This window comes from Thalassophryne amazonica, chromosome 6, assembly GCF_902500255.1.
Source record: "Thalassophryne amazonica chromosome 6, fThaAma1.1, whole genome shotgun sequence".
NCBI lineage: Eukaryota > Metazoa > Chordata > Actinopteri > Batrachoidiformes > Batrachoididae > Thalassophryne > Thalassophryne amazonica.
In genome coordinates, this window is record NC_047108.1 from 39,999,587 (window position 1) to 40,024,250 (window position 24,664).

Here is a 24,664-nt window from a genome sequence, read left to right on the forward strand (position 1 = left end):
TGGGTCTGTTTTTAAAAAGCACAACGTCTGCTTTCATTGTTTTGCAGACGACATTCAGATTTACCTTCCTGTAATTTCCTGTGATACCCAGGCTGCTGTAAAAATACTACAGGACTGTCTGAATGATGTACAAGTCTGGATGAGAACTAACTTTCTGAATCTTAATAAAAATAAAACTGAGATTTTAGTGTTCGGGCAAAGTAACCCTCTACAAGGACAAGACAGTGCTGTTGGTCCTCTGTCCACTTTTTGCTGCCCTTTTGTAAAAAATCCAGGGGTGATAGTTGACCCATTGTTCAGATTTGATAAGCACATCAGCTCTGTCATCAGTGCCAGCTTCTTTCACCTGAGGACTCTTTCCAAGATTAAATCTTATTTTACTCGAGTTGATTTTGAAAGAGCCATCCATGCATTTATAACATCACGTCTGGATTATTGTAATGCTCTCTACGTTGGGCAGGATCAGCGCTCCCTACAGTGCCTGCAGAGTGTACAGAATGCTGCTGCCCGCCTTTTGACTAAAACAAAGAAGCATGAGCACATCACCCCTGTGCTCTGCACTTTACACTGGCTCCCTGTCGGCTTTCGTGTTAAATATAAAGTTTTGCTAATTATTTTTAAGTGTCTGCACTGTATAGGTCCAATGTATCTGAGTGAGCTCTTGCAGCCATACACTCTACGTAGGGCTCTGAGGTCAGCTGACCAGCTTCTCCTGGCTGTTCCTAAAGCCAGGCTTAAATCCAGAGGTGATAGAGCCTTTTCTGTCGCAGCACCATGACTCTGGAACGATCTTCCGCTGACTGTCAGGTCCTCAGTGTCTGTGGGACCCATCTCTTCTCCCTGGCTTTCAACACTGGCTAAGTGGTATATGCTTTGCTCTGTATTTTTAGATTTTTTTAATTTATTTTTATTCTTTTCCTAATATTTTACACTTTTGTATTGCTATTATTGTGAAGCACTTTGGTCAGCTGCAGCTGTTTTAAATGTGCTACAACCCCTGCCAAAAATTATGGAATCACCGGCCTCGGAGGATGTTCATTCAGTTGTTTAATTTTGTAGAAAAAAAAGCAGATCACAGACATGACACAAAACTAAAGTCATTTCAAATGGCAACTTTCTGGCTTTAAGAAACACTATAAGAAATCTGGAAAAAAATTGTGGCAGTCAGTAACGGTTACTTTTTTAGACCAAGCAGAGTGAAAAAAATATGGAATCACTCAATTCTGAGGAAAAAATTATGGAATCATGAAAAACAAAAGAACACTCCAACACATCACTAGTATTTTTTTGCACCACCTCTGGCTTTTATAACAGCTTGCAGTCTCTGAGGCATGGACTTAATGACTGACAAACAGTACTCTTCATCAATCTGGCTCCAACTTTCTCTGATTGCTGTTGCCAGATCAGCTTTGCAGGTTGGAGGCTTGTCATGGACCATTTTCTTCAACTTCCACCAAAGATTTTCAATTGGATTAAGATCCGGACTATTTGCAGGCCATGACATTGACCCTATCTTTTTGCAAGGAATGTTTTCACAGTTTTCGCTCTATGGCAAGATGCATTATCATCTTGAAAAATGATTTCATCATCCCCAAACATCCTTTCAATTGATGGGATAAGAAAAGTGTCCAAAATATCAATGTAAACTTGTGCATTTATTGATGATGTAATATCCCCAGTGCCTTTACCTGACATGCAGCCCCGTATCATCAATGACTGTGGAAATTTACATGCTGTCTTCAGGCAGTCATCTTTATAAATCTAATTGGAACGGCACCAAACAAAAGTTCCAGCATCATCACCTTGCCCAATGCAGATTCGAGATTCATCACTGAATATGACTTTCATCCAGTCATCCACAGTCCACGATTGCTTTTCTTTAGCCCATTGTAACCTTGTTTTTTTCTGTTTAGGTGTTAATGATGGCTTTCGTTTAGCTTTTCTGTATGTAAATCCCATTTCCTTTAGGCGGTTTCTTACAGTTCGGTCACAGACGTTGACTCCAGTTTCCTCCCATTCGTTCATTTGTTTTGTTGTGCATTTTCAATTTTTGAGACATATTGCTTTAAGTTTTCTGTCTTGACGCTTTGATGTCTTCCTTGGTCTACCAGTATGTTTGCCTTTAACAACCTTCCCTTGTTGTTTGTATTTGGTCTAGAGTTTAGACACAGCTGACTGTGAACAACCAACATCTTTTGCAACACTGCGTGATGATTTACCCTCTTTTAAGAGTTTGATAATCCTCTCCTTTGTTTCAGTTGACATCTCTTGTGTTGGAGCCATGATTCATGTCAGTCCACTTGGTGCAACAGCTCTCCAAGGTGTGATCACTCCTTTTTAGATGCAGACTAACGAGCAGATCTGATTTGATGCAGGTGTTAGTTTTGGTGATGAAAATTTACAGGGTGATTCCATAATTTATTCCTCAGAATTGAGTGAGTCCATATTTTCTTCCCTCTGCTTGGTCTAAAAAAGTAACCGTTACTGACTGCCACAATTTTTTTTCCTGATTTCTTAGTGTTTCTTAAAGCCAGAAAGTTGCCATTTGAAATGACTTTAGTTTTGTGTCATGTATATGATCTGCTTTTTTTCTACAAAATTAAACAACTGAATGAACATCCTCCGAGGCTGGTGATTCCATAATTATTGCCAGGGGTTGTATATAAATAAATTTGAATCGAATTGAATATATATTTGATGTGTGGTTTCCAACTGATTTTCTCATCTATTATTGCCCCAAGGAATTTATTTTCATTAATCCTTTCAATCTGCACCCCATCTATCTGTATTTGCACTTGTTAATTCCTTCTGCAGTTGCCAAATAACATTAGTTTTGTTTTATTTAAGTTTAATGACAATTTGCTTCGGTCAAAACATATTTTCTAATTGTTCATTTATTCAGTGATTTCTTCCAGTATTTCCTCCGCAACTATTTGCCAAGCTTGCAAACTGCTGCATCCTAGTAAGGGCAGAATGCTACTTGAGTGATTTTGAATAAGGAAGGTTTGGGGGTTTTTTCTCACCAAAATGGGTGCTGCACTCACTGCAGTTTATTGTCTGGAATAGCCCCAGATTGCATTTCAGAGCTTCTAGAATTCAAAAATGTTCAGTAATTTTGGGTTTCAATTTTTTATTTTGGGTTTTTGTTTTTCACCACTTTCATCCCTGGTTTGTTCTCCACAGGAGGAACTGGTTTCCAAGGTTGAGAAGATGCGTCAGGCAATCCTTGAAGGCATAAATTTGTCTCGACCTCTTCCTCCTCCTCCTCCCCTTCCACCTCCTGCTTTTCTACCTCCTGCCATGGTGCCCCCTTTTTATCCAATGCCTCCAATTTACCCACCTCGCCCCATGGGCGGTATGCCCCCACATCATCACCCACCTCATCCACATCATCCTGTTCAGCACAGACCAAGAGCCTTCCCAGGTACAGATGTGCTTTCTTTTTATTTATGTGTTGTCGCAAATGTACCCTTGCGGCTAGCTGGCTACAAGTGTGTGGATGCATTCTTGTAAACACAAAAGATCCGTTACTCAATGTGTTCATATTATGGTTACAGATCTAAGACAAAACCAATATACATATGTTACACAGGCAAAATAAGATTATGAGAGTCATTTAACAAGGCACACCACAAAGTGATATAAGAGTGGACAAAGGTGCACACAGGTGGAGCATGTCCTGTACAGGATATGCAGTCTGACAGAGATCAGAGACTGTCAGGTTAGTGTGTTCCCTATCAGAGGCATTTGACTGATTCACCATTTATACCACGTAAAGCTGCCAGCTATATCTAGCATCTAAAAAAAAATTTCACTCTTATTTTATCTTTCTTACTTACTTGTCCTGCATGTGTGCGCACAGCAGCCTCTCTGTGTGTGACTCTCACTATGCCCTCAGGGCCACAGTTGGCCCTTTCTGGTCGTAATGCTATGAAAAATTATTGTACATATATGAGGGTAGGCTGAAAAGTTCTAAGGCTCACTATGATGCAGTTAATGCATTAACTGCATCATAGTGAGCCTTAGACCTTTTCAGCCTACCCTAGTATGTACTGCAACTACTTTTGTCTTATTTTGTCTGTGTACTTTTGTCAACGTCACATAATTTGAAGCAGAGGCCACAAAGCTTGTTGAATCTTTGAAGTGAGCTTCGAAGCTTTGAATCAGTGCTTTATGGACTAACTAAGCTGCGATACCTAGTTTCAGTTGATAACATCAGATATCAAGGTAACTTCAGGTAATCCACTGTGTTAAGCTGTTGTCATCCATGTACTCATCCATGATGGTGTGATCTATGGATTTTAGCCCTGCATCCTGGGGTGCTCGACAACTCCCTGCTTGTCATGCCAATGACTGTGTGCTCATCTCAATAATGCACTTTGTTTTTAATGCTATTCTGTTTCTTCAGCTTGGTAAAAACTTTGTAAACACGTTTTAACTGTTAGAATAGCCTAACCAGTGGGTCACTCCTTTGAGTCTGGTCTGCTTGAGGTTTCTTCCTCAACATTATCAGATGGAGTTTTTACTTCATACTGACGCTTGTGTGCTTGCTCTAAGGGTTGGTAAGGTTAGACCTTACTTGTGCGAAGCACCTTGAGATGGCTTTGTTGTGATTTGGTGTTATATAAATGTAATAATTTGAAATTCAACTACATTAGTCTAACAGTAATAATAACACACTGAAATGCACCCTGAACAGCTTATAGCAGTTATACAATGTGATCTTTCAATACACTAGGTAGGTGAGGTGCTTATGAGTGGTGGTGAAGAGTAACTGGAGGATGGGGTAACTACTACATAATAGACCCCTTTCCATTCTGGGCTTGTTTACCCATGAATTGCTAGTGCGGCACCATGTTGTGAGGCAGAGAACGTAAACAGAGCGAGTGCTGGTGAGTCATGAATAGGGTTGGGTATCGAGAACCGGTTCTTTTCAGGTATCGTTAAGAAAGGATTAGATCCACCGATATCAATAATGATTCCCTTATCGGTCCTTCAGAGCGGCCGTTGCTTTTGAGGGTGTTTGTCGGAAAAATGATCATTTCTCTATGTTGATTACAGACCCTGCAGCGGCTCTGTAATCAACTGGCTCTGCAGTGCAACTTTGAAGCGTGAACCAATTTAGCAATGCTTCGATCCGCTGGCTCGTTGGTTCTTTGATTCGCTACTCTTCAGAAGCGGCAAGTCTGCTTCATAACCCCTCTCAAAGCCATTAAAATATGTCAGTTGTGAGTCACTTTTGTGTGGATTAAAGTCACTAATTGGGACTCTTGTTGCAGTCAAGTAACGAGAATCGTCCCCCGTTCCGTTGGTACTGCTCCAAACACTGCGCCGCTCTCTGCCGAGACAGAGTCCAGTCGGAATTAATAACTTCAAAACGAAGCAGCTTTAAATAAAATGGCACCTCTTTCCAAACTCTGTAATACAGACAAAAACTTTTTTCCCCTCCCAAAATGAGACGTCCTGCATTCTTTATGAATTACATCCTGACGTGCAGCGCAGCCAGCTGAGCACGGCTCAGATGTATGGAAAGACATTCATGCCAATAATGTCTGAAAGGAAATGCTTTTGACAAAAACGACAGATTTTGTTTGTTTCTATTTATGTCCAGAGATCAAGGATCCACCATGTAGAGTTTATTATGTCCAGAGTTTAAGGATCCAGTGACCAATTTCACATTTATTTACTTTAAGACTCAATAAAATGTTGTTGACATAGAAAACCTGTAAAGCCTACTTTTAGTACACAGAAAATTCACAAGAGGTATCGATAAGGGAATCAATAAGGAATCGGATCAGTAAGCAGAATCCATAATGTTATTGATATCGATTAAAATCTTATCATTACCTATCCCTAGTCATGAAGCACCAGGTAGTGCAAAAGTGAAACAATAGATAATTCATGCATGGTGTTTGGGTGTACAAACCGTGTCAATGCAGACAAGAGGTCACTAAAATTTTTTGACATCCCGAGAGTCATTACACATCAAGGAGAAAGGACCCAGGAGCTTTCTCGCGAGTGAGGGAGGCTGTGGTTAGCTCGAATCACTTTGGCCATTTGAGACTTCAACTATCATTGCATTGTGAGGACTCTGATTGTTTTTTCTTTATTTTCCGTCACCTGCCTGTGATCAGCAGAAACATTTGCACAAATGTTTTAATGAGTTTGAATAGCTTTATAGTGTGAAATTTATCTCAGTTGTTGATCTGTTTTTTGGTTTTGCTGTTTCTGTGACCATCTAGACCAGCTTCTGCCTCTTAGCGATCGATGCCATCAATTGCCTTCAGCTTCTCATTGTTGCGAGCAGATGTAGCTTCATCCAGAGCATCCTAATAGAGTATGTGGGGCATCAAAATGGAGGCGTTTATAGCATTTATTGAAAGACGTTTTCAACGTTCCTGCTTCAGCTTTACAGCAGTTTGCCCAATGACATAGCGTTGTGCCATGCATCATGGGGAAAAAGACAAATGAAAAGGGGTCTTTTGGTGGAGACAGCTAGGACGTTACTTGGGTTAGACATCTGGACAAATGAATGAAGACAATGTGACTTGGGCATTGAATAAGAAAGTAAAGGAAACCATGAAAAGAAATAGGTTGGTGATGAAGAATTGGGATAGTCAGATCATGAAAGCAGGCGGGTACAACATGATAGTGGTGGGTTGATTGGTATGGCAAAAATATATCTAAACCCCAGACATAATCAGGATCCACATTCATCAGTTTGTTGCAAATTATTGTACAGTACAATTAAGCTGTTTTTCTGGACTTTAAAATAAAGTGCCTTTTGTGGTTAAAAAAAAAATCTATGAAAAAAACGAGAGTATGGTGGGTAAAGTACCTTTCGAACAGATTTGAATTAAGTGTGCAATTCTGTAAAATATGGACATTCAGCAAAATGTTTGACATAGTTTTCTCTAAAATTTGAATAAATCATGATGCAAAGTTGTATTTAATGCATAATTGAGAAAATAATTTTTTGATTTAAAAAAAAAAAGAGCCTCAAGAGTTGCCCATCACTATCACATTACCCAAGAAAATTATGTATTTTACAGTTTTATTTGAATGTTTGCTAACTATATAGAAACATTCTTTCCAGTGCACATTCATTTAAATTAATTTTATGTTGTAGGCTGAGTCTGTGGTAACCACAGTAAATCTCAGTTGTCACTTTTGTTTTTTCTCTTTCTAGGGATTCAGTCTATTCCTCCTCAGGGAGGGAAATTGGAAATAGCTGGTATGGTTGTTGGCCAGTGGGCTGGAAATAAACCAGTGCGTGGGAGAGGTGGGTTCAACATGCAGGTGGTTTCAGTCGGTGCTGGGAAAGGGTAAGTAAGATGAAGCTTAAAGACACTATGCAACTCTGCTCAGTTTTGCACTGTTTTCTTGTTTTGCTTTTTCTCTACGGAGCTGCCCCTGCAGCTCGGAGTACATATGTCACAAAATTATTGTTAAAAACTCACTGCTTGCCCTCCCCTCTTCCCCTGCTCTCCATGTGCATTTGTTTTCAACTGAGCCAGTGACCACAATCCCTGGAGTCATGTCAAGAAAGGGACAATACACAGAAATACATAGAGAAGAGAGAATTTCTCAATATACTTACAAGTGCAACAAGAGGAACACCAGTTTTGCACACTTCTTTCGTGTTTCATCTCTCTCCAGTCTGAGAAAGCCTGACCAACGTTGGCGTGTGTATGTGAGACCTCGCACTTGGTCACATTCTCTTTTTGTCTTCTTTGCTGCCTCCATTAGCGTTATTTTTTTCTTTCCTTTTTTGCCGCTTCTGCCATGACAACGAACATGTAAGAAATAACGCCATTGTTGGTTTGTTCTTATACAGTGATGAAAGTTTTTCAGAAATTACTGGAAATCCGGGTATTCACTCACGTGGAAAATGTTTCTGGGTTATTTTTGATAACATATGTTTGAATCCATTCATTCAGCCCAAACAGTTGGTGGTGGTAATACGTACACCATGTTGGTTTGCAAGCTGCCAATAATCTCCAAAGAAGGGTTATTTTGTTTTGGGCTTGGAAGTTTACTGTTTTGGGCTTGGAAGTTTACTAAGTCATATTTTTGGGGACTGCACGTTGGTTTTCCTGTTTACTTTGTTGTGGACAAAAATTATGAGCTATGTATTTCTTGCAATAATCATACATTAATTGGAGCTAACGGGTGAAGCTCCCTGCTGCTGAAAATGCTAACTCCGTTAGCATACAGATAAGAGTTTAACTCAGTCTGCGAGTCATAACCACAAGATTGAGTTTGAGCAACAGACAGGAATTTGTCTGAGGTGAGTGAGTTATTGAAAATAATACGTGATATCATTGCTGTGCTGACGTTTATCAGCTAACGTTAGCTTTTAGCTCAAGAATGTTGAATCATTCACCGTCGAGCTGAGTGAACGTTTTATATTCGTAAATTGTTTGACCTATTTTTATTTCAACCAAATAAAGCTACATAGTTTTTAATTGTTACTGCTGTAACTACAAGAAAAGTCTCAACTTTAAATAATTTAGATTTGTTTTTTTGTTTTTTACTATCAGGTAATCAAAGAAAATAGCACAGCGCTGTTTCACATTTCTTTATATTTTAAGAAATATTTTTCTTGTCCCACATCATAAACATTTCAACATTTGCTAAATGAATGAATAATCTACCAGACGTAAAAATGCACGCATTACTTTTCATGCTATTTTTTTGGACTGAAAATAAATACCCACGGTTCCTTATAATGTTAAACAACAAATTATGTCAACAACAGTTAAGTTATGGTTTTAATTTACAATTGCATTTTAACTATTTTAATTGCAAGTTTTCTAATGTAGGAAAATCTGAACTTCAGAATGTACAGTAATCAGAAATTAATCTTGAAGGAAGGATTTTAAGGTGGCCAAGAATTTGAATACAGAGATTCAGTAGCTCCAAAGCTCCTGCCAAAACTAGGAAAACTCAGAAGTGAGTGAAGGTTGAACAAGTTGATCAGTTAATGTCATAAATACTTCTATTGTTCCATTTGAATTGATACTGAGAATTATTATTTTTGAGTTCTTTGAATGGTCATTTCCTTTCCTGTGTACTTTTCTGAACCACAATGTGTGTTCTTTGCATTAAAGGCTGGTAACACAAGACAAGTTCTGTGAAAAGATGGATAGAAAAACTGACCTGTTTTATTTTTTTCTGTGGGTAAATAGACCTGAAGATCCGCCAGAATGCATCTGAGATTTAAAATGTCTGGGAGGATATACGTTATTGTCCCAAAGGGAAATTCATCTTGAACTCATATGCTGCATACAATTTTTCTATGAAATTTTCAGTACCTGTCAAAGAGACTATAGGCAACTCACAGATAAATCTGGATGGTGATAAATAAAATAATGGCTTGTTCATGACAAATGCAATGCATATCAGCAGTTAGGGTTCATTATTTTTGAACTAGGCGATGATTGAATCTCTCAAAAATTTGTGATATCTTTATCACACACAGACACAGTTCTGAGTACAGAAAGATAGTTCCCATTCCTGTTTATACCATTTTTGCACACTTGCATCCTCTTTCACTCAGCCACTTTCCAGCTTATGTCATTTACATTTGTGAGGGTTGAAGGGTCATGGCTTAGAGAGGATATGGGGACTGGGGCTAAGTGTATCAATTTGCCAAGATCTTGTTGCTTCCAGGTCTTTGGACCTCACAAAGTGTTGCCCCTGTAATACAGAGCTTTCCAGGTGTCCTTGACAGCAGTGGATGATTGTCATTCTTGCAGAGAGAAACTTGGAAGCAGCATTTTGTGAGCTTGGTCACAGATCTCTAGTTGGTTTTGCTATGAATAGCTCATCTATCTGAAAGAAAGTTTCAGATATTTTCACATCTACTGCTCAATTTCATTTTTACAAAACAGTAGCCAGTCTTGTAATATTTATAGCACTACATATTGGGTAAATCTTGTAGTTTTCAGTCTTTTTCTGTTTTCTGGTGCCAGTGATGACTTGAAATAATCAGTTTCTCCATACTATCCTCTCTGTTCCTCTCATCACAGGAGGGGTAAAGAGATTCCAGTTAAAGTAAGGGGTGGGAAAAAGACTGCTGCCAACAGAACACAGGTATGATACTGTCATAATGCAACCACTTACACAAGGCTTTGTCTAGTCTTTGATCCACTTTATTGGTATAATAGACTAATCACTGCAATTATAAAGTTCTGTTTTTTGTCACATCCCTAACCTTTCTGTTTATATCCATACAATAGATTTGTGTAGCTGCCTGACTGATCTCTTAGCAGCATTGCTGTTGTTACAACTTTTTCACAGCAGTGATATGTTTGAACTAGGCATATGAATCTCATCACTGACAACAATTTGATACGCACCACGATACACTACCAGCAATACGATACATATAGCGATACATGACTACACTGACGATACAATGTGATACGATTCACCCCTGTTTCCGTTTTGATACGATTTGATATGTATTTGGTGGTTCAGTTCCTCACAATGCGATATGATGCAGTTTGGTGCGATACGATTTAGGGATGTGTATTCATAAGATTTTATCAATATCGATGCCATTATCCATCCGATTCCTTATTGAATTCCTTACTGCTTCATGAGTTCAAGCTTCAAAGTTACAGAAGCGGTTGATTACAGACCCGCTGCTGGGTCTGTAATCAACGTAGAGAAATGATCATTTTCCCGACAAACACCCTCAAAAACAGTGGCCGCTCTGAAAGACCGATAAGGGAATCGTTATGCAAAATGGCTATTGATGTCGGTGGATTGAGTCATTTCTTAATGATTGTTGAAAAGAACCGGTTCTCAATACCCAACCTTTTGATCTCAGCCACAGACTTAAAAGGCATTCCAGTGTCACTTAAAAGATTGCCATTAGCAAGAAATGTAAGCAGAATTTAACTGGCATAACTACAGCTCTGTGACATGGTCAGTAGTGTTCTGTGGCATTTCTCTGCAGTATTTTCATAGGGGGCGGGTGTGTGTGTGTGTGTGTGTGTGTGTGTGTGTGTGTGTGTGTGTGTGTGTGTGTGTGTGTGTGTGTGTGTGTGTGTGTGAATAGTGTGCCTTGATAGAGTGGCGACATGACGAGTCGAAAAAAAAAATCGGTCACGTGACTCATGGTGCCATCTTGGGTTCAAAATAGTGATCGCTGTTAATCTATCTGCATGTAAATCCAGCTAATTTATTTATTTGCTGAAAATGCCGGGTTGCTGTGCATTTGGATACACAAATAAGCACAGCAAGGGCTTCAAGATGTACAGATTCCCTTCAGATCCGAACAGAAGAAAAATTTGGGAAAATAGTCAGCCGTGTGGGATGGAAGCTGACATCGTTAAAGTTTTGAGAGGCAAATTTATTGTTCAGTCCCATGTAAGGTAAAACTCACCTAAACCGTCATTGTATAAACTGGATATTTGCAGACAGTTTTTGTATTGTTTTCCATGTAATAAACACCGTATATAACAGATTTTGTACAACTGATTTTTCGCTCACATCGGATAAAATGTCCCGTCCGATTGCAATGCATTTCATTTAAAAACCCCGAGCAGTTTGGACGTGCAGAGGTACAGATTAAAGTTCAGCTCTGACACTCGCTGATTTGAGGAAAGTGGGACAACAGTCATTTCTGTGAATAAAAGTCTGGCTGTTTATTTTTTCAAACTGTGTTCAGACTGGGACCTGAAGCCTGATGTGCACCTGTTAAATCAAACACAAAGGCTGTGATTTGATACTTTTCTGCTTTTACTCCTTCGTCTCGAATCATATTACAACAGTTTTACAGTGAGATTACAAATGGATCAGAAAAGTCCACATCACATTTACAACACGAAGTCGGTAAAAGAGGAAAATGTTCAGCTTACCTTTGATTTTGAGGTGATGATTGTAGAAAGAAAAGCTTGTTGGGGTCAAATTAGTCCAGAATAAAGCATAATCACGAGAAGGAGAACTTTAAAACTGTCACACACGTCATTGTATGACACGGAGTTACAGAGCTGCAGCTGCATAAATCAGGCTTTAAATTAATTAAATAAGTCATCACAAATTGTAAATTTATGTAAATTTGATATCTTAACTATTTTTAGATCTATTTTGCTAGTACCTGTACCTGGATGTGTTGCTGTATGTGGTTAAATTACTTTAAAAAAATGTTGAAAACATTAAAGGTTCATTCAGTAGTTCAGCGCAGTTGGAACCAAAATCGCGCCATGTTCTGACGCCACTCTCTCCAATCAAGGCACTCTGGGTGTGAAGTACCTGGGACTGATGAAAGAACAGCATTGATTCAGGGACATTGTGAGAAGTTTCTTCCAACAGGCAGTTGTCATTTGTTTAAGTACATATATGAAAAGCCCTTTTGACTCTTGTTCTCTAGATGTCGTCATCCCCCCCATCCAGCAGTCCCCCAAAACCTTCAGAAGAGGAGGACTCTACACCAGAAGTTACAACTCAGCAGCTGAATGGCAGCACAGCTGCCTCCGCCATTGGCCAGACCTTGAACCTGGCCCAGCCAATCCCATGTGCCTTAGCGAGCAGAGACAACCAATCAGAGGGGGTGGAGGTGGAGGCCCCCTGTTGCCTTGACGACTGCCCATCAGATGAAGCGCTACAGAAGGAGGAGTAATGGCATTCCTCCTGTGATGCACTGCTCTGAGAGTTATCTGTGTTCGACTGCCTTTCCCTGTTTTTGTAGCCGCGCCTGCTAGCTGTGCACATTATCACGTGGAGCAACAAGTCAGTGAGCTATGTTCTGCTGCTCCATGCGATGAGCAAAAGCAGTTAGCAGAAAACCCTTTTATTTTTTTCATGTGGTTTTACATTGTTTTAAGAAGAAAGGATTTCTCCACAAATCTGTTAGTGCCCCACCCCTCAAAAATCCTAAATGCCTCACCCTTTTACTCAGACTAAAAAACGGCCCTTTATCTCGTGACTACCCACCACTTTGAGTTCCCTTTTAAATATGGGTATCCGTACAGTTATTTCTTATATTGTGTTTAAATCATCCCACTGTTGAAATCGCTGCACACATGATAAACTTGGAGTTATGGTGACAGATTGCCTGTGGTTTCTGCGGTTATAGCATTGAGACTTTGTCACTGTGCTGGCAGTGGGTGTTAAATGGGAACTCTGGGATTTTTCAACCTGGACCCTATTTTTGTACGATTTTTTCACTACGGACAAAAATTATGGTAATTGGTCCAGTATTGAGTTGGAATGCAAACACTGTCTGGGGCAAAACCGATAAAGTCCGGCCATAGGAAAAGCTAAAACCACTCATACAAATGTTTCTTGTTGCTACTGAATATATGAAAATGTCATTGAGATGTCTGATGGCACGGGTAAGATCCTACGGATGTGCATGTGTGCCGAATTACCTCATTAAATATAAAGAATTTATTTTATGACTGTCTTGTTTGTGGCTTATCTTAGCCTCTTTTTGTTTTGGTGAAGTTGTCACTTCAGTAAATCATTACAAATTGTTCTGCTTACCACAGAAATGCCCATTATGAACAACTGATTTGTATTGATTTAGTAGAGCAACATTGCCAAACCAAAAAAATAAAGACTAAACATTCATTTTAACAAGTTTGTTCTCTTTTACTGAAGTAAATCATGTATCTCTGAAGGGATCATCCCCGTGTAATCAGACACTTCTGACTTTTTTGTCTATTAACTGGTGACAAGGTGATTTATGTTGACTTGGACAGTGTTTGTGTTCTGACTGAATACTGAACTAATTATCATTGTTTTGGCCCCAAGTTTAAAGTTGAACCCAAAAACATTTAAAAGAAAGGAAAAAAGGGGGGTGCCAGATGAAACATTCTTGACTTCCCCTTAAATAGTTATTACCATACCAATCTCATTAGGTGTGTCCTACTTGAGTAATACAGATTTCCAGAGTTTGGCTCTGGATGTTTGGGAAAGATTTTAATGAAACAAAGCAATGTATTGTTTTTCTGTGCGGTGTCCCTTGTCCCACATATTCTACAAGATAGCCACACAGCTAAAAGCACCTTGTTAGCATACTTGCAAGTGACAAAATCCTGTATAAGTTGCCTGGTTATCGGTTACTGGAGCACTTATGCGCCACCAAGGTATTCGCATGCTAACTTACTTGGACCAATTTAGCATAGCCTGGTATGTAGGTATGCTAAGAGACCCCCTGAATTTATGCACCTTAAGCCCTAAAGTATGCAAGATTTTATCATGCGCCTTTAAAAAGAAAAAAAAAGCATTACGGTATCTTCCCGGGCCCCCCGTCCCTTTCTCCTGAAGCTGATTGTATTATCTCAACAGAAGCACTTATTGTTGTATTTAAATGATACATTTGAGCAAGCCCCTACACAGTTGAACTGACAGTCTGTGAGGGGTGTCCCCTGCGCCTGAGTAAATTATTGACATGCAGAACTACATTTAAAGGTAGAGATCTATTTGAGACGTCAGAATGTGAACAGAGTGGTTTCAGACAAAGAAGCACTTTGTTTTAAATATATTAAACCACACTGGACAGTCTTCCACAACGTGAAAACAAAACTGAGGTATCTTTTGGAATTAAGGCCAAAAAGAAAGACTTGATGCTGCCCAGCAAAACATGTAATGAAAGATGGCTAGGGTCACTGCTTCCAGGCAGGGTTCCCGTCAGACTGGTCTCACATTCATGAAATAACTTGGCAATGAAACTGAAAAGGCCCAAGCCTTCACACCAAGGAATACCTGAAGTCATTTCAGATTTCAATAGTCATTTCCAAAGTGTGTTTTTGACAGGCCTAGCCCATTGACAGCCTTTGATGTAAAAGGGGTGTGGTCACTCCGCAAATGATCATCCTGTCCGCTGGTGGTGACTGAACAACTATTGTCATAAAGATAACCCAACACCAGGAGCTGTTGCCCTGCAGTGCTCTGGTCTACCGCTGAAACAGGAATCACCTCTCTTCACTTTCTCAGCCAACCAAGGTGGAGGCTTTTGCTTGTCACATGACGAGAGAGAGGAGGCCTCACAGCGGACTTCACTGTTCCGCTCACAATCTGAGACTTTTAAGATACAGATTTGTTTTATCAGAGCACTTATGTTTGTAAAAGATGAGATGTGTCCCCCAAAGTCATTCATCTGAGAACACAAATACAAGTATTCTTACTGATTTCTGGTAGCACAACTGCAAACGTACAAGCAGTAGACAGATGCCTGAGAGATGCTGCCTACAAATATAATTTCTGGACACCTACAAGGAGAAACTGTGATGATCTCATTACAAAAGGCAAGTTAACAAGAAGCACCTTATTTTATGTTGCTGGTGACGTGCCTGATCACGTGCTGAAAAATTGACATGGAAACAGCTCTTATGAAATACCGCTGTGAAGGGGAAAAACCCTTACTTTGTGTAAGCGTTAATGTAGTTGCGTCAGACATCCCATCTGTTAATGACCTCAACCATTACAGTGAAACACTGACAGCTAACCCAGTGACGAGTGGAGCCATGCGCTCATTACACACTCTCGTATACCGTCACCAAATGAAAGCTGGGCTTTGGAGTTGTTAGCCTTTATTGGTAGGCATTAAGCATATGAGTGCTGTAGGTGTTTTAGGTTAAGAGTAGGTAACGGCATCAGGCTTTACACAGGACCGTAATACAGGCATCATGACTAGGCTAGAGAATATAGCTCCACTGGCTGAAATACTACGTCTAGAATTACTCAGTCATATACTTAAATGCTTTCAACTTTTGACATTAGTATGTGTATTGCGACAGTACATTGTTAGAAGATGGCTTTTCCTGCGGCGAGCCAGGGTGTGATCTGGTATACGATGCCCTCTCTTGATTCGCTCGCAAAATAACACAGTTAACACACACACACACAATGGATACTACAACCAAAATTTGACAGGTATTTGGTTGCATTTGTTACCAGCAGCATTTTCTTTGCTTTTGTGCTGAAGTGATTTTGTGCAGTTTGAGTTGCCAGTGGAGTGGTTGTCAGTTCATCGAAGATCATTTGGTAACACTTTCTACCGATTGTAAAATCCCACAGTAAAGTTTGCACTGACAGATGCAACAGATCACCTGTACACAGAACAATAGGTCGATACACACAAACACACACATATAAACACAGTAGCTAGTATGGAAGACGTCAACACAATACATGTAGTGTCCCTCTTTTTGTCCTTGTCTGTTTTAGTTTGATAGATATTTGAACAGTGATTTTTATGCTTGCTAGCCTAATTTCCCATTATCCCCTCACTTTATTACTCTTTTCTCTTCCACTGCTCATCTACTTCTCATCACTGTCCTCCATTCATTCTCAGTCCTGGTATTTCATACAGGTGCACATACGTCTATTCCATGCTCACACATTCTTGCTCACAAGTACACGCAGATCTACACACAGGTTAACCTTCCTGTCAGCAACTGTATTTCAGTTTTCTGTCACTTATCATCCCCCAAATACATTCAGATTTACATGTTCTCTCTCCTACCACCTCCTCTTTTTCAGTTATCTTTCACTCATCACCCCCCCCCCCCCCCCCCCCCACGTCTCTCCTCCATGATCATTTCTATTGGCCGTTCTCTCTTTGGGCTGCCCCGCCTCTTTAATCAACCCAACTAACAGTTACGGTTATATTAACGTTGATAATCAGTTTCTGTATGTATCTAGCCAGAGTCTGAAAAAAAAAAATCAAGTGTTTTATTCAATTGTGCAAATGTCTTTTAATATTTTAATGTTATTACATCTAATCTAATCCTTCTACCATTGCTTCAGTTAGTACTGGAATATGCTTAGCCAACCTAGAGATTTCAACTGTAATATTTGCGATTTTCCTTATCTGTATTTTATGACATCTTTAGACTACATCACAGTTTATTATGTGCATAAGTAAATATTGCCCGTTTCGAATTGAAAGCGTTGTCTGCACTTTGATTTTTCATTCTATCCCTGGTGAGAAATTTGTGGCCGACTCAATCAATCAAAGTTGAACTCTGCGCCCTTGCACAAAACCGGCTAAATATCCTATAAACACCGGAAAACCAAAGTACACCTAGCATCCCAATCCCATAAAGTCCTCTTAGTCCCTCTATATTGATGGTTTGCCCCCAGTAACACCTTTTTTGATGAGTAGGATTACATATATAAAATGACATTACAGCACGTGTGATTTTTCTGACAAGTCTGTGAGGCAGCAGTGTATTTATAATGCGGTGGGTGTGGAGATGTAGACAAAGGACAGAAATGCATTTTATGCACAGAGGGTGTGCATTTGGCACCTGTATCCAGGTCTGGTTATGTGACCTAGGGAGTACTCATAGGTACTCCTGCTGTTTGATCACATTTAGATCTAAGCTCTTCATGGAAGGAGTTTAGGTTGTGTGAACTTCATCACACGCACATCAGATCTACAACACATTGAGAAGGAATGACCTCAGACATGCTTTTATTTGTGCCAGGGTGTTGACACCCTTTATTTTTTTAATGTACCCATTGCATTTCCCTAATTTGTCTTTGCACCACTCACTTGTAATGTGGGTGTAAAGTCTCTGGACAGTAAGAAGCGTAGTCCTTTATTTTCCCCTCAGCAGTCTAAAATCTGTTAACCTTTGACATTCTAACAGGTGTTGCAGAAAACATGGGTCCCAAGTACAAAATGTCAACTGTGCAATGAAGAAATGTAAAAAAAAAAAAAAAAAGAGCTAATTCTAAACATGGGTCCCAAGTACAAAATGTTGACTGTGCAATGAAGAAATGTAAAAAAAAAAAAAAATTTGAGCTAATTCTATCACTCATATTAACTTTGTTTTTTGCTGGCCAATCTGCTTGTAAGAGGAGGACACAATATTGCAGCAAGTAGTACTAGCTGAAATGTTGCAGAACAAAGTCACCTTCTTCATGACAGAGTGGTGGTGTGTAGATGACGGCACCGTACCTCACTGTCTGTTCACATGGCAGCACCTGAGAAGAGCTCATTAATGTTAAGAGAACCAAAAATTCCTGGATTAAAAATTGCACCCTGTATGATTGTAGAAGGTGAACAGTATTAATGTCTTTGTGGAATGGATTAATCAGATGTGTTGTACCAATTGAGATCACTCTGCAGGATTGTCGTGCATGATGTTATTTTAAGGGTCCCTATTCTGTCTGTCTCTCTCTCTACACTGCCACTCCCCCCCTCAGCAGCTCCCCCTTTAGCTGTGCTCCACTAAGGGCCTCGATTTGATAGTTTGCCGTTTGTTGTTGTTGGTCAAATCATACCTTCAACTTGTATACCAATGCATGCACTTCTGTAACAAAGGCCACCCAAACACGTGCAGCAAAAAGGGTTAACAAATTATCCATATAATTGTTATAGAACTATTATCATTATGCTGTTATAATTATGGTTGGTATAATTTGTCATCATTGTTAGCGTTATGGAAGCACCAGATTGTGGGAAGATGAGAAAGAAAGCTTTTTTATTTTAATTATTTGTCTGGCTGTTGGTGGTCTGATCTCACAGAGGGAGGGGAGGAATGGTTCAGAAAGAGACAAAAGATGGCAGTCGTGTTTGTACTGGATGGGAAATGACTTACAGTGCTGAAATAAAATTTATTCTTTTAGTAAAAAAAAAAAAAAAGTCTTGTCATCATTTTAGATTTGTGTTGCATTTCATTTCATATGAGACACAACTGAACTTGTGCAGCCAGAAGAATGATTAATGAAATGGTAAATAATTTTACCAGAAGGACTCCAGATCAAGGCCACAAGAGGATCCCCAGAATTAGTACTTTGAGGCCATTCAACTGGCCAAAGCTATATGATTAGGCATCACTAAAGAAAATATGAAGTCATGCAGATGTGGACAGTGTGACTTCAAGCTTTTTAAAAATAAAACGCAACACAAAATATACTTGTTAAAGGGATTCTCTGGGATTTTTTTCAAACTGACATTTTTGGGTTCAATACGCTGGAAGAAACCAGTGACAATCAGTTCAGTATTGAGTTGGGCTGAAAAGCTTTTTTTTGGAACTGAAACCTGAAAACCTCAAGTTTACCACTTTAACACCCAGGTGACCACATCTGCATTGTGTACTACCCCCCAAGTGTAACCATTCAAATTAATACAAAAATGAATGTTGCCCTGCTGTACAGTGATCTTGAGTTTCTCTCAGTACTGCAAACTCCGACTTCACCGATTAGCATGGTGTTACCCGTTCTCAATATAGTAAGGCCATTTTCATTAATGTGGACCAACATATTCATGTTTTCTAATAATTATTGTTATATTGGGTTTGGTTTATTACCTAAGCCAAGCAGGTTATGTTTTCGGTCGCGTTTGTTTGTCTGTCTGATTGTCAGCAGGATAACTCAAAAAGTTTTGAACGGGTTTTGATGAAATTTTGTGGAGTGGTTGGAAATGACAAGAGGAACAAGTGATTAATTTTTGTGATCTGGATCCCGATGCTAACGCGTTAGCATGTCTATGGCATTTTCAATGTTAAAAGTTAGCATTAAGCAGTTGCAGCTGTCATCACGTTCGGGTGCGTTTGTTTTCAAATTGTAATATTTCTTAAATTTATTTCTGTTTATAGAAATGTGGAGTGATTGGAAATGACAAGAGGAACAGTTGTAATGTTTCTTAAATTTATTTTTGTTTATATATTGATAATCTAATGATTATTATATACAGTTTTAGAGAAAGAGACAAAAAGAAATAGATCACTGTGCCAAGGAGGGAATCTCTTTAGGGTCACTGACCCTATGGCCTTGTTTAAAGAAGTGTTTCATAAATGTTAAAAATTCATATATTTGCAGTTTAGTTGAAAATTGAATTTTGTCTCATTTTTGTCTATAAGCACATGCAATATCAATATCAGTGCTCAGATGACAGTAGCTTCTGGGAAAGATGCAAGTTGCAATAAACTGTGATGCCAAGTGCTAAGGATACATGCTATCTAGTCACAGCAGATGAAACTTTTTACTACTGAGCAAACATCACTGTTAGACTTCTTTAGGTTCAACAATTCCACGGCGTGTAGATGTTATGGCGTTAGTGACCCCATGGTCTTGGCGGAGGTTTGCACTCTGAGTGCTTCTAGTTGCTAGTGTATTTGACAGGCAACAAATTTAGCAATAAAGCTTCGAATGATTAATTTGAAATGGATGTGCCCTTAAAGCTTACAACCATCTTGGGAAACCCATCACCTGTTCTATATGACGTCATAAGCGGATTTGCTTGATGGTCCTTTTTCACATATATTACACATATCTGGGCTTCAGGTACTAGGCTTGGCTGGTTTGGCTTCATGAGCTGGAGTAAAAACAACTCCACAGTCAAATTGCATTAAAAAAATTACTTAAGAACAAAGACACCTGTATACTTCTGTACAAAAAAAAAAACACCGATTACATCATGTTCTATTTTTAGCTCATCTTCTCCAGTTAGGATAAAAGCGAAAATCAGTACATCTTAAAACACAATATTTCTTGTTAGTTTTTTTTTTCCCCCCTAACAAAATGGTACATGTTAAAATGCACTTAGGTCACGTGAGAAGGCTTCATGTCTTTGACGTTGCGCTGGCGAGATGTTTGGGACGTTCCAAAATCTCTCATCTTTTGCTGATACTGTGGAACGTTACATTTTAAGTGGTTGAGAATCTGGGGTTTCCCGTGTTTTCTGTGCACGCAGCGTGCTCGTCACTTTGAAGTCTCGTCGTTAGCGCGCGCCGCAGAGCTGTAAATCTCGAGATATTTCCGGTTGGTGCTCAGCCGCCGCCGCCTCCCCCCGCTCCGCTCGGGAAGATGGCGAAGATGCTGCTTGGAACCCACCAGTGTCCAGGTTTAATGTGAATCTCGCTGCTTTGCTTGCTCTCCGTAAGCACGGTGAGTGAGGAAATCCGCCACCATTGGACACGAGTGTGATGTCTCCGTTATTCGTCTGTGTGAGGGGGATGGACAATGTGTTAGTGATCCAGTTAGCTTAGCTATCAGTTAGCTTGTTAACGCAGACTTGCAGGCTTCGGCGGCTGAAAACCAAATCGTCGGCTTGTATTCTCAATCATAAATACTTTAATATCAACAGTGGTTTACTGTTTAAGTGAAACCACTAACTGGCTGGCTTAAAAGCAGGACATATTTTAAAGGGCCATATTATGCACAAGTCTTAAAATTTATTTTTATTAAGTATGTTTTACTCATTTTTGTCGTATCCTTAATTTTGCAATACCTTTGAGTGCATTTACAAACTTCCCCTGTTGTAAGCAAACTATAAGCTGATAACATTTTAGACATCTGTAACATATGTCAGAGAAGCCACCCTGAGATCCGGTGTCGCAGTCTGAACGGTCCCCCTGCCTTCACTGCGTATGTATTATTTCAGAGCGTCAGGAGCAGTTAACAGATTATCGCCTCATTTCTGCTTAATACTGATTTTAGAATGATTTAAGAGGTTTTATTTTGTTATTGTTATTCCTTTGATCGGTTTGGGTGTAGAGTCTCAGCCGCGCTGGTGTCACGCTCTGATCGGTCCCCATCTTTTATTATGAAATAATGTTGAATTTATATGGAAATGAAAAATCAGATCTCTGAAAAGCTTCAGAGATCTGTTGCCGAGATAGGTGATGACTGGGAGTGCAGTTTTAAGTAGAAACAAGGTGATAATCAGTGGATTGCTGCTGACGCCCCGAAGTGACGCATTTTTTTTTTCTTTTCAATATTTGAATTTTCATTTATATAGCGCCAGATCACAACAGAGTTGCCTGAAGGCACTTCACACAAGTAAGATCAAACCTTACTAACCCCCAGAGCAACAGTGGTAAGGAAAAACCTGGTAAGGAACCTCAAGCAGACCAGACTCAAAGGGGTGACCCTCTGCTTGGGCCATGCTACAGATATAAATTACAGAGCAATTCACAAAATTAATATACAGGAAATGCTGTTGGTGCACAGGACAGGAGGGTCTCCAGCACAAATACAACTTCCATCTCTGGATGGAGTTGCACCTTAAACAGAGGAAAAAAACAAAACAATTAGAATACAGCATAATTTGCCAGCATTAAACAACAAGAAAAACAGGAAATACTAAGGTGATCGCCGGCCACTAGCCCTGAGCTTCACTAAAAGACCCAGAATTTAGGTAAAGTTGAGGCAGCAGCACGCTCCGTTTCCTAATAAAATTAATTAAAAGAGTAAAAAGCATAGAACTATACGATGCCAGTATGCTAGCCATATGAAAGGGAAAATAAGTGCGTCTTAAGTCTGGACTTGAAAGTCTCCACAGAATCTGACTGTTTTATTGATGCGGTGAGATCATTCCACAGAACGGTCACGATAAGAGAAAGCTCTATGACCTGCAGACTTCTTATTCACCCGAGGAACACAAAGTAGTCCTGCACCCTGAGAACGCAAAGCCCGGGCTGGTACGTAAGGTTTAATTAGGTCAGCTATGTAGAGAGGTGCCAGTCCGTGAACAATTTTATAGACTAGTAGTAGAACCTTAAAATCTGATCTCACTGGGACAGGAAGCCAGTGAAGAGATGCCAAAATGGGTGTAATGTGGCCGAACTTTCTGCTTCGTGTCAGAAGTCTGGCTGCAGCATTTTGAACCATTTGGAGAGCCCTAATGCTGGACTGCGGTAAACCAGAAAATAGAACATTGCAGTAGTCCAATCTAGAAGAGATAAATGCATGGATCAGGGTCTCAGCATCAGTCATAGACAGGATGGGATAAATCTTCGCTATATTTCGCAGGTGGAAGAAAGCAGTCCTCGTAATATTTTAGGGCTGCAGCTATTGATTATTTTAATAATCGAGTTTTCCATATTGGCCTCTCTTCATTGGCTTCCTGTTAATTCTAGAATAGAACTTAAAATTCTTCTTCTTACTTATAAGGTTTTGAATAATCAGGTCCCATCTTATCTTAGGGACCTCATAGTACCATATCACCCCAAATAGAGCGCTTCACTCTCAGACTGCAAGCTTACTTGTAGTTCCTAGGGTTTGTAAGAGTAGAATGGGAGGCAGAGCCTTCAGCTTTCAGGCTCCTCTCCTCTGGAACCAGCTCTCAATTCAGATCAGGGAGACAGACACCCTCTCTACTTTTAAGATTAGGCTTAAAACTTTCCTTTTTGCTAAAGCTTATAGTTAGGGCTGGATCAGGTGACCCTGAACCATCCCTTAGTTATGCTGCTATAGACTTAGACTGCTGGGGAGTTCCCATGATGCACTGAGTGTTTCTTTCTCTTTTTGCTCTGCATGCACCACTCTGCATTTAATCATTAGTGATTGATCTCTGCTCCCCTCCACAGCATGTCTTTTTCCTGGTTCTCTCCCTCAGCCGCAACCAGTCCCAGCAGAAGAGTGCCCCTCCCTGAGCCTGGTTCTGCTGGAGGTTTCTTCCTGTTAAAAGGGAGTTTTTCCTTCCCACTGTCGCCACGTGCTTGCTCACAGGGGGTCGTTTTGACCGTTGGGGTTTTTCCGTAATTATTGTATGGCTTTGCCTTACAAAGTCAGTTTTTTTAATTATTATTTTATTTAAGTTACTGTGTCTAAGTGTTGCGTGTTGCCCAAAAAAGCAAAAATTAAAAAGTCAAACACTCAGTGTGAGTCTGAGGGAAACACAGAAGAAAGAGTGGCCGAGGACAAAGCTGTGACTCGCATGGTCTGACAGCCCCTCACACTGGGCAGAGAGACAGCAGCCGCCACCAGGTCAATAGTCACTCCCCACGTAGAGCAGACCATGTGTTTTTAAAAATAGACAAAAACACTGCTTCGCTTTAAATGCACAGTAAGTCTATTTCAGATGATCAGCGTGGACCATCTTTCTCTTAAAAGGCTTTATTTTACTCTGTGTCACGTTGGAAAGCGGTAGCTGTCATTGCTAATTTGATTAGCTGTTATGCTCCAGTCTTCTTCTGTTTTTTTTTTCTGCAGACGTTGCAGCGCCACACACAGGCCTGGCATATGTACTACAATGTTAAACAAAGCTTTGATGCACAGAATTTGCCTCGAACATTTTTTGTAATGAAAAAGTTTCTCGACTGATCGTTTCAGCTCTATAATATTTCTAATGTGGAGGTCAAAGGACAATGTAGGATCCAAAATTACCTCAAGGTTCCTCACTTTGTCAATGTGATGTAAGACACACGAGCCTAGGCTGAGCGTTAACTGGTCAAATTGATGCCGATGTCTCACTGGACCAAGAACCATCATTTCAGTCTTAACAGAGTTTAAAAGTAGGACATTTCTAGACATCCAACTTCTCACTGATGCAAGGCAATCTTCTAAGGATTTTATGTGAACGAGATTACCAGCAGTTAGCAGCATATATAGCTGAGTATCATCAGCATAGCAATGAAAGGTCATCCTAAAATGCCGCAATATGTGCCCAAGGGGTTAGGGCTGCAGCTATCGAATATTTTTGGAATAGAGTATTCTGTCGATTATTTTAATCGAGTAATCGGATAAAAAAGTACTTTTGTATTTTTAAACAATATCAGTAGTGACAGGGCTCTCCCTAAGCAATGGCACTATGTCGCTGTGCCATCATGCAGATTTTTAAGTTTAGGATGTTCCCTCTCTTTGTTTTCCCAAGTAATTTTTTTATTTTTTCACATTAAGAGTTTTGGAGCTTTGCCAAACCATAAGCCCAGGCGCTCTGTGAAATCTTCAGTCTGCAGACAGGACA

At 39.8% G+C, this 24,664-nt stretch overlaps 2 protein-coding genes and 1 long non-coding RNA gene across 3 annotated transcripts in view; 2 read left to right on the forward strand and 1 right to left on the reverse strand.

The window, feature by feature from the left end:
• Positions 1 to 14,265, forward strand: part of LOC117512072 (constitutive coactivator of PPAR-gamma-like protein 2) — a 112,312-nt gene extending 98,047 nt beyond the window's left edge. The window contains 4 exon segments of the mRNA XM_034172029.1: positions 3,184 to 3,424; positions 7,190 to 7,325; positions 10,035 to 10,098; positions 12,386 to 14,265. Coding sequence (XP_034027920.1) covers positions 3,184 to 3,424; positions 7,190 to 7,325; positions 10,035 to 10,098; positions 12,386 to 12,634 — 690 coding nt within the window. The 3' untranslated portion in view covers positions 12,635 to 14,265.
• Positions 9,338 to 16,408, reverse strand: LOC117512076. The gene is made up of 3 exons (XR_004561200.1): positions 16,109 to 16,408; positions 11,961 to 11,967; positions 9,338 to 9,352 (listed from the first exon to the last, which is right to left on the reverse strand). It is a non-coding gene; the product is annotated as an uncharacterized LOC117512076 (long non-coding RNA).
• A 4,346-nt stretch (positions 16,409 to 20,754) lies between these two features.
• hsd17b10 (hydroxysteroid (17-beta) dehydrogenase 10) overlaps positions 20,755 to 24,664 on the forward strand; it is a 62,422-nt gene continuing 58,512 nt past the window's right edge. Inside the window, exon 1 of the mRNA XM_034172034.1 lies at positions 20,755 to 20,818. The gene's annotated coding sequence lies outside the window, so the exon portion shown is untranslated. The remainder of the gene's footprint in view (positions 20,819 to 24,664) is intronic.